The sequence below is a fragment of the Oxyura jamaicensis genome, chromosome 1, assembly GCF_011077185.1.
Source record: "Oxyura jamaicensis isolate SHBP4307 breed ruddy duck chromosome 1, BPBGC_Ojam_1.0, whole genome shotgun sequence".
Taxonomy (NCBI): Eukaryota; Metazoa; Chordata; class Aves; order Anseriformes; family Anatidae; genus Oxyura; species Oxyura jamaicensis.
This window is the reverse complement of record NC_048893.1, coordinates 35,100,206-35,111,314: the sequence shown is the minus strand read 5'-3', so window position 1 is coordinate 35,111,314 and position 11,109 is coordinate 35,100,206. Positions and strand designations below refer to the sequence as shown.

Here is an 11,109-nt window from a genome sequence, read left to right as displayed (position 1 = left end):
GCTTTCTCTAACCCTCTTAATGCTGTGTACTCCCGTGCAGATGGTGGCTTTAGATCCTCAGTATGGAAATTTCTTGTAAATTTGATCCAGGAAGCTCCTCCTCTAAGCAAGGTTCATCAACTGAGAGCTGAATTGTAATAGCTGTGCTCCCAGCTTCAGCAGAATGGAATACATTTGCATTGTATTGCAATTGCATGATGCTTCAGATAGAATGGGTGGGGGAGAGTCACAGGAAATCTATCTTAGACATTCAACTTAGCTTATTTGAATTTAACTTCCTTGTCTTCTGAGAACATCTGTTTGTCTACTAACTGCATTGGGAATGCAAGATCCTAAAAATCTGAATGTTCTGAGCCATGGCTTATTGCAGATCTAGAACAGCCACTGTGTAACAGCCATTTGCTGTGAGTGAACTAAAACCCAGTATTTTATATGCCTTTTTTTTTTTTTTTTTTTAACAGAAAGGATGCAAGAAAAATGAAAAAAATACTAATGGAGTGCTCTTGTATGATAGGTATTCCAGAACTAGACAGCATTTTTACACCAGTTAATACTAAACAGTACAATCGCACTGGCTTTTAGATTCCTACGTGAGAATGAACCCATATGGCATACTGACTTTCAAAGACACAAAACTGGCTGCTACACCACTTTTGGTATGCCAGTGTTGTGTATGCAGGAAAAACAGCTCAGCCAAACACACAGGAGATAATAGCGCATACTCATTTCTCATGTACAAGAACAATAACAGATCCCTTTCACTACATTTAATGAAAACTGTCATAAACATGCAGTACTGCGTTTCTGTCATCTTTTGGAGCTGGTAAGTTTCAGCAGATTTTTAGAAATCAGATAAGCCGCATGCAGGTTCATGTTGAAGGCCAAGTGTTAAGGATGTGCAGCTCTAACTGCAGGGAATGAGTGCTCCCTCAGCAGAGCTTCGGAAAGGTATGTCCTAAAACTACAAGGAAATGAAAGATTTTGATAACTAAAATTAAAGGGGAAACACATTGCGAGGTCATATTTCTAAGAAAGAGATCTCTGTTTTTACCTTGAAATATACATTTTTATTCCACAGTGTTTAGTCAGCTTGACGACCACTTTCTTGGAAATGAAACATGTCAATCAAGTAAACAGTTCACATTTTAAACCCAACACTTACCAGAAGATACCTTACTAATTGTGCTAAGCCTGGTAATTTTGTTATAACCATACCTTTCTTTCAGCCTCCATAATACATTATTTTGTACAATACAGCTTGCCTTCTTATCTTTTCCTCAAAATTCTCATGGTAGATTTTTAACAAGTTCACATGCTCAAAGATATTTTCCTAGAGAAATTTACCACGTTACACATCAGCACAGAAATTGTAAAAATAGTCATAAAATGGTTGCCACCCTTACAGGCTACCATCCCTCTACATTAACATTATCTCTGGAAATTGTTACGGATGGAGGGCCAAACATAGCTCCTGGCTAAGTTAGCCCAGCTCTGTTGACTTCAAAAGGAATGCACCTGCCTTGTGAGGTTTATTTTTTTGAATAAAAGCTTCCTCAGAAGGCTAATGGAAATTAAGCTTTCAACCTATTCTAGATTTTCAAAAGGGAAAATTTATCCTTTATCACTGGGCAGAAATGAATTTTCCAAAGTATTAATGAATTGCTGTCTCATCCATGCTTTGAAGTTTTGATACCATTCTATAAGCTTTTTTCTCCTTTGAATCTTTTCTTGTAAGCTCATTTTTTTTTCTTTTTCTAGAACAGCAGGAAGCTCTTTCCAGTTTTTAATAAAGATAAATGGAGCCCCCATGGTTTTTAATAATTGTAATGGAGCACTGTGGTACATTGATGAATTTCCGCAATCACCAGGTGTCATTACATCTTCTATAACAGGCAGTGATCCATACGAACAAGCTTCGTAAATCCTATAGCATTCTGTATTTATTCCCACTGGGCACAACGTCAGATCACTCTGCAGTAAGGCATCCTGATAGTTTTTGAAACTTTGATTTGTTTCTTGAGGCTGCCACCTAGGAAAGTAAAGGGGTTGAACATTAATATTTTTCCCACACGTTACAATGAAAAGTAGAGGTATGCTTTCCTTTCAGTTATTTATAAAACCGAAAATGTTGTGAATGTGAAGAATTCCTATTACACATACAAGAAATACTTTTACTTTTCACTTAACTATACTAAAAGAGTCTTCTAAAAACTTTATTGAAAATGTCACTGTTAAAAACAGATTGCAACACAATTTAGAAAAAGTCCTTTTAGGAAATTATTAATATTTAGAAGTATAAGAAGCAAATTGAAGCTCTGTTTTACATATTTTGCAGGACCCAGATGATGTATATGTTAGCTTACTTCACAGTGGACATACAGGGAAACACTTGATGGACTTCCCAATTAATTTTTTTTTGGCCTTAAATCCTTCAAATCAGAAGAGGCTTGCTTTTTACATCCTTCTGCTCTAGTATGTCAAACAATCTGTTAACAGTCAGTCTGCCCGGAGTGCCTCAGAATGTCTGTCAGGTAAGGGTTTATGCCACAGACACTATTCATCTCCTGAGGCTCTTCATCAGGGTAGCAGAGGTTTTCCTAAGCACTGCTGTGCCTATCATCAATCATTTTACAGGTGTTGCTTGGCAAAATTAAGGAAAACTATCAGAAGCCTATTCCTGTTACTCAAGACATCTGCTCTACCTATTTGGAGCAAAGAAGAGCAATATTGTTCAGATTAAATCACCCTTGCATGGAACACAACAAAATATAGCTGCCTTTTTCTTCTAGTAAGATATTAAGACATACAAGGTGCAAGACAAGTATTTCTTCTCCTATCATAATCAAATATATGTAAGGAAAAATAAAAAAAAAGAGATGGTCTTTCTATGCAGTATATGTAGATCTTTCTAGGTATTTTAAAATATACTTTATTCAAAGTATTGCAACAGAAAGGTTGTAACGATATGAAGCCTTATACAAAGGATCCTGACAATGTTCTCTCTATCATTATTACTTTTAATTATGACTGGATACCTTCATTTGCACTGTTTTATTTATTTTTTGTTATTTTTTTTAAATTCAAGAAAGGATTGTTAATAATGAACTACGCAAAAACGTCAGCGTATTTTCATGAAGTAAATCAGAGTCTTACTGGTCTCTGGCAGCAATCCAGCAAAGCTTATCAAGTCCATCCTGCTTCAGTATTTCCATTAGAGTTTCCCTCGAAGAGTTCTTATAAACCGTTCCCAGGAAATTACATAGATGTGACCGTGGATCATGTAGCATTGACCAGCTGGGTTCTACAACCGGAAAATTTCTGTAGCTGTAAAAACAACGTACACATTAGATAATGACATTTTATGTCAAGAGAAAATACATTTTGCGCTATTTCATGTTTAGCGTAGAAGATTCTAAGACTAAAAACACCTGTTTGTTACCAATCTACATCTATAAGCAAAGCAGTGCAAGTCCTGTCCTAAAAGTTGGTCTTCATTCCCTCTGTCCCAACCACTCTCCTCACGACATCTCTGAAGACTTCTGTTCTCTCTTGACATCAAAGAAATTACGTATTCATGCTACAAACATCATTCAGAGACACACTTTTCTGAAATCCTCTGCTCTGGATGTAACCACTAGTTTTGACTGAAAAGGCCAGGATAATGGCAATTATGGAGTTGAAGTCTCAGTTACCTGAACCTCTGGGCATGTTCATCAGCTGAAAATACAGTGGCAGCCTCTCAAATGAAAAATGTCATTGCGACCTGGTTGCATTCATTAATCTTTGGATACTAAACAGCTTGCTGTACAAGTTATTCAACTTTGCTTTTAGGACTCAACAAAACCAGTGCAAAATTCTGGGATCCACTGTGAGCTATATGTTATCTTTTTAGACACATTTTCATTATGTCAAGTTGGTTTTTTTTGGACTGATTCTTCAAATCTTATGTCAGGAGTTTTGGTCAGCTAGTGAGAAACTGCTTCAGCAGAAGGACTGGCACTAACTTTTTCATTAATTTTATTTTTTTTTTTGAACAGATGAATGTTAAGAAGTCCTTTTTTTTCTGCTCCTTAACGTTCTCCAATTAACACAGAGATTCCTTCCAATGTCATTATTTTAGAGGGATCACTGTTCTTTACTTCCCTTTTGTTTCTTTTTTGGAGGAAAAAACACACCCTGATATCAACTCTTTAGTGGTTTCAGAGGTGGTCTCTATTTTCTTTCACAGTGATTTCTTAACTGTCATTCTGAACGCATACTCAGTTTCCTGACCATCCCATATTTTTAACAAACAGCCGTTTCCTAGTTCTTCTCCTACCTGATGAATGATAATTTACCTACTCTCAGAGAACCATTTATTCATTCCAAATATTTTTGCAGCTTCCTACATGTTTCTTTTCCCTCTTCCCTTGGAAAATCTGGCCCATTTACATAACTTTAATGACTTTTTTTCCAACTGTTGCTGTACAAGGGCTGCAAAGCCCCATTCTGATACCCGATCTATCTTACCCCATCCAGCTTTGCACCTGAGTTTACTACTCTAACTGTTGTTCCTTTTTCTTCTCTCTCTCTTCAATCTTGGCATCTCAAAACTCAACTTCTTTTTGTTTATGAGCCTCCAATATCATCAATTTTTCTGACACTATCAAGAACCCAGATTTAGTATAATTCAGTGGCACTGTGAGCAAGTTCAATCTATCTATTCAACTCCATACAATTTGCAGACTGCAGACTACAGGATTCTAAATTCAAATACAACACAAGCTATGAAAATAATCCTGAATTATTTTCTTCTTATATTACCACAGTAAGTAGTGAAAACAGTATTAAGTCTGTTAATATGGAATAAACAAGGAAGGAATGCATCTAACTGAACCAAACAGGTATCTGCTCCACATAAACAATCTGAGCACTAACTATAACAGAAAGGTTTTGTGAGTAAGCAGTTAAGCCAGTTTAGGCTACTGTGATACTGGAGTGTACTAATCCCAAATGGGAGGCATCCAATTTCCTCTTGAGAGCCAAAACAGGGGTTAAAAAAAGTAACGCCAGTACCACCGCTTTCCTGTCCTAAACAAGCAGTAGTTGGAACCTTTTTACATAAATACCTTTTAAATCCTCATGTCATAAATATCTTTTAGATCCTCACGCACATATTACATCAGCAGTTACAATAAATCTCAAGAGCAAATCTACTGAAGAAGAAATAATCAAACTGCAAACCCCACTAGACAGTTTTTTTTTATTGTTGTTGTTTGTTTGTTTGTAAGCCCCCAAAATCCTGGCCTTCTTTTTCTGTTATTATTTTAATTGTTAAATGTAATTTCCAAAGATTCCACTGCTTCACTTAGAAAAACATTACTAGGACCAAGTTCTACAATTAATCGTTTTGGGAACCAGCAGTAACATTCAGATGTATTTTCCATACCTCACATATAACAATTAAGTTTCAATTGTAATTTTTGTCTACAGCACTTACGTAGCTACTCCTAAAGGCCACTGGAAAATATCTTCTTCATTTACCAACGCATAGTCGTATGTTACAAAGAGCAGATTTACAAATCCTCCGTGTCTTTTCAGGTATGGTTGAATCCATTCATTGTTGCACTGCTCATTTCCAAGGAGCACAACAGCCACCCGCTGTATCTTGTGAGCCTGGATCAATGTTTGCGCGTAATGCAGCCACTGAGTGGCGTAAGCGATCTTTGCTTTTTCTCTTCCATTCAGAACTAGCACAACATTTTCAGCTTCAACTGAGAAGTAGCCAGGAACTACAGATGGACCAGTGATGAAGCTGTGAAAACCGAAATACAAACAGTAAACAACCTTAAGACAAATTATTGACCTTAATCCTCTACACATCCTTACAACGCTCCGGAGATTTTTTTCTTCAATAAACTAAATGCAATATACTGTGAAGTACTTATGCAACTGTAACTGTTTCTGCTGTTAAATACAGCTATAGCAGAGAAATGAAGTTGCCTTCAGCTTTATTGAGGACAAAAAAGATTTAGATTTAAATATAAGTAAGGTATTTTGTCAATAAATCAGAAATAGTATCATGTGGAAACATAAAAATGTTGGTAAACTAATCAACCTAAAAAAAAAATCCTGCGTTGATAATCACTTCAGGTCAAATTTTTTATTCATGCCAGTGATAACCAATTAATACTGCATTAGAACAAGGAGAGATGATCTCCCCCAGTCTTATAAGAGTCTACTAAAACAGGTGTCTATATTGGGAACAGTTAGCTGGTCTGGTGTTTTATTTTTCTCTGAAATTTTGGTTATGCTAAGGCTAGACTAAAAAAGAGACGGCATCATCTGATATTCAGTAAAATCTGTGACACAGAGGCAGGTACCTGAAGGTAAATTTACGATGCTTGTATGACCCAGGTCATAAATTTCAGGCTTTGATACAAGCTTTGTAGCACAAACATTTTAGGTATACAATTGCACGTTGCGATCTATCACAATATATTTAACAAAGGAATTTCAATCACATAGCAAAATCATTACATCGATAATTTACAAGTATCTGAAGTACAAGCACATAAACAGCCTTTTATAAGCTGCCACTAAGCAAACCAGTGTTTGCCAGCTCTGGCTCTTCAGTTAACTGCTGTCTTAACAGACTATTGACTAAACTCAAAGGATTAGTGATTACACACCTCAGGAAAGAGTGGAGGAGAAAAACAAAACAAAACAAATTTTTGTTTTCCTCAGGAATCAATGAAGTGTTAGCTTTCTATGTCTTCAGCATCACTACATTTTTTTCAACTACCAGCTATACTTAATTTAGATTAAGAGAATTTTAATTAATTGAGAATGAACTTGAAATGCTGAGACTGACAGCTAGTTTCAGTTCAAATGCGTTTTGTAAGAAGAAGAAAATTCACATCAAAAGCCATAAAAACTACCCAGTGAGGATACCTGAAACAGACTGACCTTCGGCAAGCATATTCTAAACCTGAGTTAGGCTGTCATGGTGCTGCCTCAGTGGGAGTGGCACATCTTGGAGCCAAGATTCAGGAGACACGACTTGGAATTAAGACTTTTAACAGATCAAATGTAAATCAGGTCAATACTTAAATCCAAACATACAGCAACAAAAGACTTTGTAAGGCATAAGGACAGTGACATCCTCATCACTGAGATTCAGAAAAGCGAACACCCTGAGCATCAAAATGCCTAAAAGAGTGAATAGGATATGCAGTTGCCTCAATGACAATGAGTTGTAAAAGAGACCTGCAACAACAGAACTGGTGGGAACGCTCAAGGCAATGGTTTGAAAGTGATACCTGGGGATGACAAAGCCACAGCAGAGAAGATTCCCACACCAATATTACCTGAAGCAAGAAATATAATGGTAAACACATGAAGTATTACATCAAATGAAGAACTTGGGCCTGGATGGTTTTCACTTGAGAGTTCTGAAGAAACTCAAATGTGAAATTGCAGAACTCCTGACAAAGGTATACAGAGCAGTCGTTGTGAAGAGACACTGTGCCTAACGAAAAGCAGGTTTCCCAGCACCACTCCTACAAAAGTATCTTGAGAGGACTCCGGGAGCTACAGACCAGTCAGTATGACTTCCCTCTCCGGAAGAATCTATAATTCTATAATTAATCTATAATTAAAGAGTAAGATCACTGGATCTTATCAGAAGGTAAGATCACTGATCACACACGCAGATAAACACTGCTGTAAACAAGGCTCCTATAGAGCCTGTGTCACTAATCTGATGGAGATCTGTGACTATGTCAGTAAGAACACGGATAAAGGGAATCCAGTAGAAATAGTGTATTTGAATTTTCCAAAAAAAAAACAAATCAGTGAAGGCTATTAAGGAAACTCAATTGCCACAAGCTATTCTTTGGGAAATCATATGGCAGGTAAAGAAGTCTTTGCTCGTTAGTTTTGTTGACCAGTATGCTTCCATTCAGGTACCTACAACGAATGGCTGAGGTTTGCATAAAGGGGACAGGAGAACAGCGCAGAAGAAAACTGTTGAACTACCAAGTCTATCAGGGACTGGGGGAAAGCAGCTCTGGACATTAAAATAGAGAGGGGTGACTCTCAACCGAACAAAAATTTAGGAATGCTTTTACTTAATGAAGTTTGACACCTTCTTCTCTACAAACATCCTTCTGAATGACAAGAGAGAGAAGGATCACTTCAGCCCAAGGAAGGAAAAACAGACAAGGAAACAGCTATTTAAAAACAAAACAAAACAAAGAGTATAATTTCATGTATTTCCTTTGAAGTAAGATTGACTTTTTAAGAATTGCTGTGTTTAAATCACGCCTACACAACCTCCTAGAAGACTTTTTAAGCACTTAAAACTTTATGTAGGTACTACTGAAAAGATTGTACAACCTGTACTATGTACATGGTCAGATAAACTGAAAAACAATTCAGACTGATAAAAACTTTTGTGGTCACTTAATAAAAACATTTCAATTCACAATAGTGTTTACCCCTTGTCTTATTGTGTGAAGAAAAAACACCTTTCTGAAGCAAAACATTTTTCAAAAGTTAAATTCAATCAAGTGTGTCATTTATGCTTTGAAAAGAAAACTTTTTAAGAGATGGGTCCTTGTGCCAGTGACTAAATGTTGTAGGCAAGCTACCATGGCAAAGTGGTAAAATGGCCAAATAGATTAAAAGGTTTTCTTACGTTCAGCGAAAACCTTTAAAAGTGGTATTGAATAGGATCTTAGAGAAAAATTGCATGTAATTAAGAAATATTAAATGTTTGACTATAGCCTTAAAACATGCATGAGCACAAATCAAGATTGATTTTTGAAGCAAAAAAGGCTTCAAGTGTCGTCTTCCTTCACAAACAAAATTTTGCTTTGCATATTAAGCGGTTAACCAGAATGGTAGGTTTAGCAGGCTGTTTTTTTTTTTTTATAAATAGAAACAAATTATGTTTCTGATACAATCCTATTCATGAATGAATGCGTAAAGTCCCTTTACCCTAAATACAATATAAACCAGGAGAAATGTTCTTACCTCACAATTCTTTTCAGCTTCTTTCAGGCAACTGTTCTATTCTAACTACCAGCCCAAAGTCCCAGTTCTTAGCCTTTTCTCAGGGCTGTTTTCTCCCTACTTATGAGATCCTTTGGCTGCCCTTCTTTGCAGTATTGTGTGTCTTTTCACAGTTCTTTCAAATACACAGATCCTTGCAAAATACTTATTTTTATCAAGTTTGTTTTTCCATTAATGTAACCATTTCTTGTGATAATATTAAAGGAGAAATTGTGTGCATACTTCTCTGTTACCAAAACACTACAAAATTAAATCACTTACAACTGATATTAAAATAATTGCACCTCTGATAGATAAAATAATGCACCAGTGCATCTTATCATGCTCTTTAACAAACTATGCATTGGAAAGCTAAATTTAGCACAGGTGAAGTCAACTTCACAAAGCTAGTACCTGAAGAATGTTTTTCCTGCCTTTTGGCTTCCTTCTCTCCATGGTGCAGTCACATCAGCTGGCTCAAGATGCCCTTCAAAAATATGCTGCCAAAGGTAAAGACCTACATAAATGAGGAAGATATGATGGTGAATTTGAATGAACATATCTTGCCTACTCTACACTACCAGCAAGACAAAAAAATTAAAAAAAGCATACGAAATGTCAAAGCTTCATACATAATACCTATATTACGGCCATTGCCCCCCCCTTCTGTATGACTTACTAATTACGATGAATTTTCCAAACATCAAGGCATTTGAAAAGATTATTTGGCTGTCAAAATATCAGTAGATGAAGATATACTACCCTATCACTTACGCTAGCATCTCTTTCTGGTACAGTTAACACTTAAAAATTAACAACTATTAATCTCCATTTTAAGGACAACCATACTTCTCCTAAGCTTTAGTGAAATACAACAAATTTTATGATGGAATACCAATGTGTTCTACAATACTACATAAAAGTTTGTCTTAAACTGGAAATTTTACATTTCTAAAAAAGCTGTAATACAAACAATGAGATGTCTTCAGCAGTAGCTAAAAATCTTACGAGGACTTTGGCCCCCAGTTTTTGTAGAGGTCTCTCAGTGTCTTCTACAACAGAACATTTTTCAAGTTTATCAGTGGTTATACTAGTACAGTACACAGATTGCCTGATTTCTCACTGTACAGTGCTTAGTTCATGAAGTATAAATGTGACAATTATTCTGTTTTAACCAAATAAGATGCCTGTTTATGTGTTGCAATGTAAAGTGGCTTCAAAACGTAAATGTGCTTCTATGCCATTTGTGTAACTTTCCCTGGAGAGAAATGAAAAACAGTTCCCAAAAGAACTGATACAAAGAAACTGGCAGCTAACTATTCTTATATTGGTATTAACATATTTTTGAGTAACAGCTTCTACTTCTTTAACACTTTTCATTTTATAGATGTCCACATATTTTAATCATATACATACATATATTAGAGTCAACTAAAGAAAAAAAAGGCAAAGTGATTTATCAGAAGTTGTGATTAACAGGCCTAGATTACATCTGCTTACCAATTGCTGCTTTTCCCCAAATCTGCACTCTAAGACTGGTTTGTTCTAGGTGAGATCTTGCATTTTTTATCATCTTAATATTATTTTCATATCTCTGTTGAGAAGCAATCTGTTCATTCTTCTCATCAGCTTCCCATGGATTCCACTCTTCGTTTCCCAAAGAAACATGATCTATATCTAGGAAATCCGAAAAGAGAATTTATATAAAAATTCTAGGCTTATGGATTTAGAAAATTTACATTTTTTTCTGGTCAGTACTGAATTTCAAATATTCCCTTAGTCAGTATAACATAGTTTATATGAAAAATAGTTTAAAATATGTTTATGTTGGTGACGTAGCTCTATACACGCTAAATGAACTAACTGACCCGCAGAAAAACAAATGAGATGTGATCTTTATTAGTAGGTGTACAAACTGCTTCATGGACAGGGGTGTAAAGGCAGAACTGGGGAATGTCCTTCCCAGATAGGTTCACGTTTCCTCCTCTTCCCTTCCCTTCCCTTCCCTTCCCTTCCCTTCCCTTCCCTTCCCTTCCCTTCCCTTCCCTTCCCTTCCCTTCCCTTCCCTTCCCT

At 36.2% G+C, this 11,109-nt stretch overlaps 1 protein-coding gene across 1 annotated transcript in view; it reads right to left on the bottom strand.

Annotated features, from left to right (window-relative positions):
* Nucleotides 1-1,048: 1,048 nt before the first annotated feature.
* RXYLT1 (ribitol xylosyltransferase 1) overlaps nucleotides 1,049-11,109 on the bottom strand; it is a 10,631-nt gene continuing 570 nt past the window's right edge. Inside the window, exons 2-6 of the mRNA XM_035341567.1 lie at nucleotides 10,537-10,713; nucleotides 9,451-9,553; nucleotides 5,480-5,794; nucleotides 3,154-3,324; nucleotides 1,049-2,029 (exon numbers count right to left, since the gene is read on the bottom strand). Of these exons, the coding sequence (XP_035197458.1) occupies nucleotides 1,612-2,029; nucleotides 3,154-3,324; nucleotides 5,480-5,794; nucleotides 9,451-9,553; nucleotides 10,537-10,713 (1,184 nt within the window). The 3' untranslated portion in view covers nucleotides 1,049-1,611. The remainder of the gene's footprint in view (nucleotides 2,030-3,153; nucleotides 3,325-5,479; nucleotides 5,795-9,450; nucleotides 9,554-10,536; nucleotides 10,714-11,109) is intronic.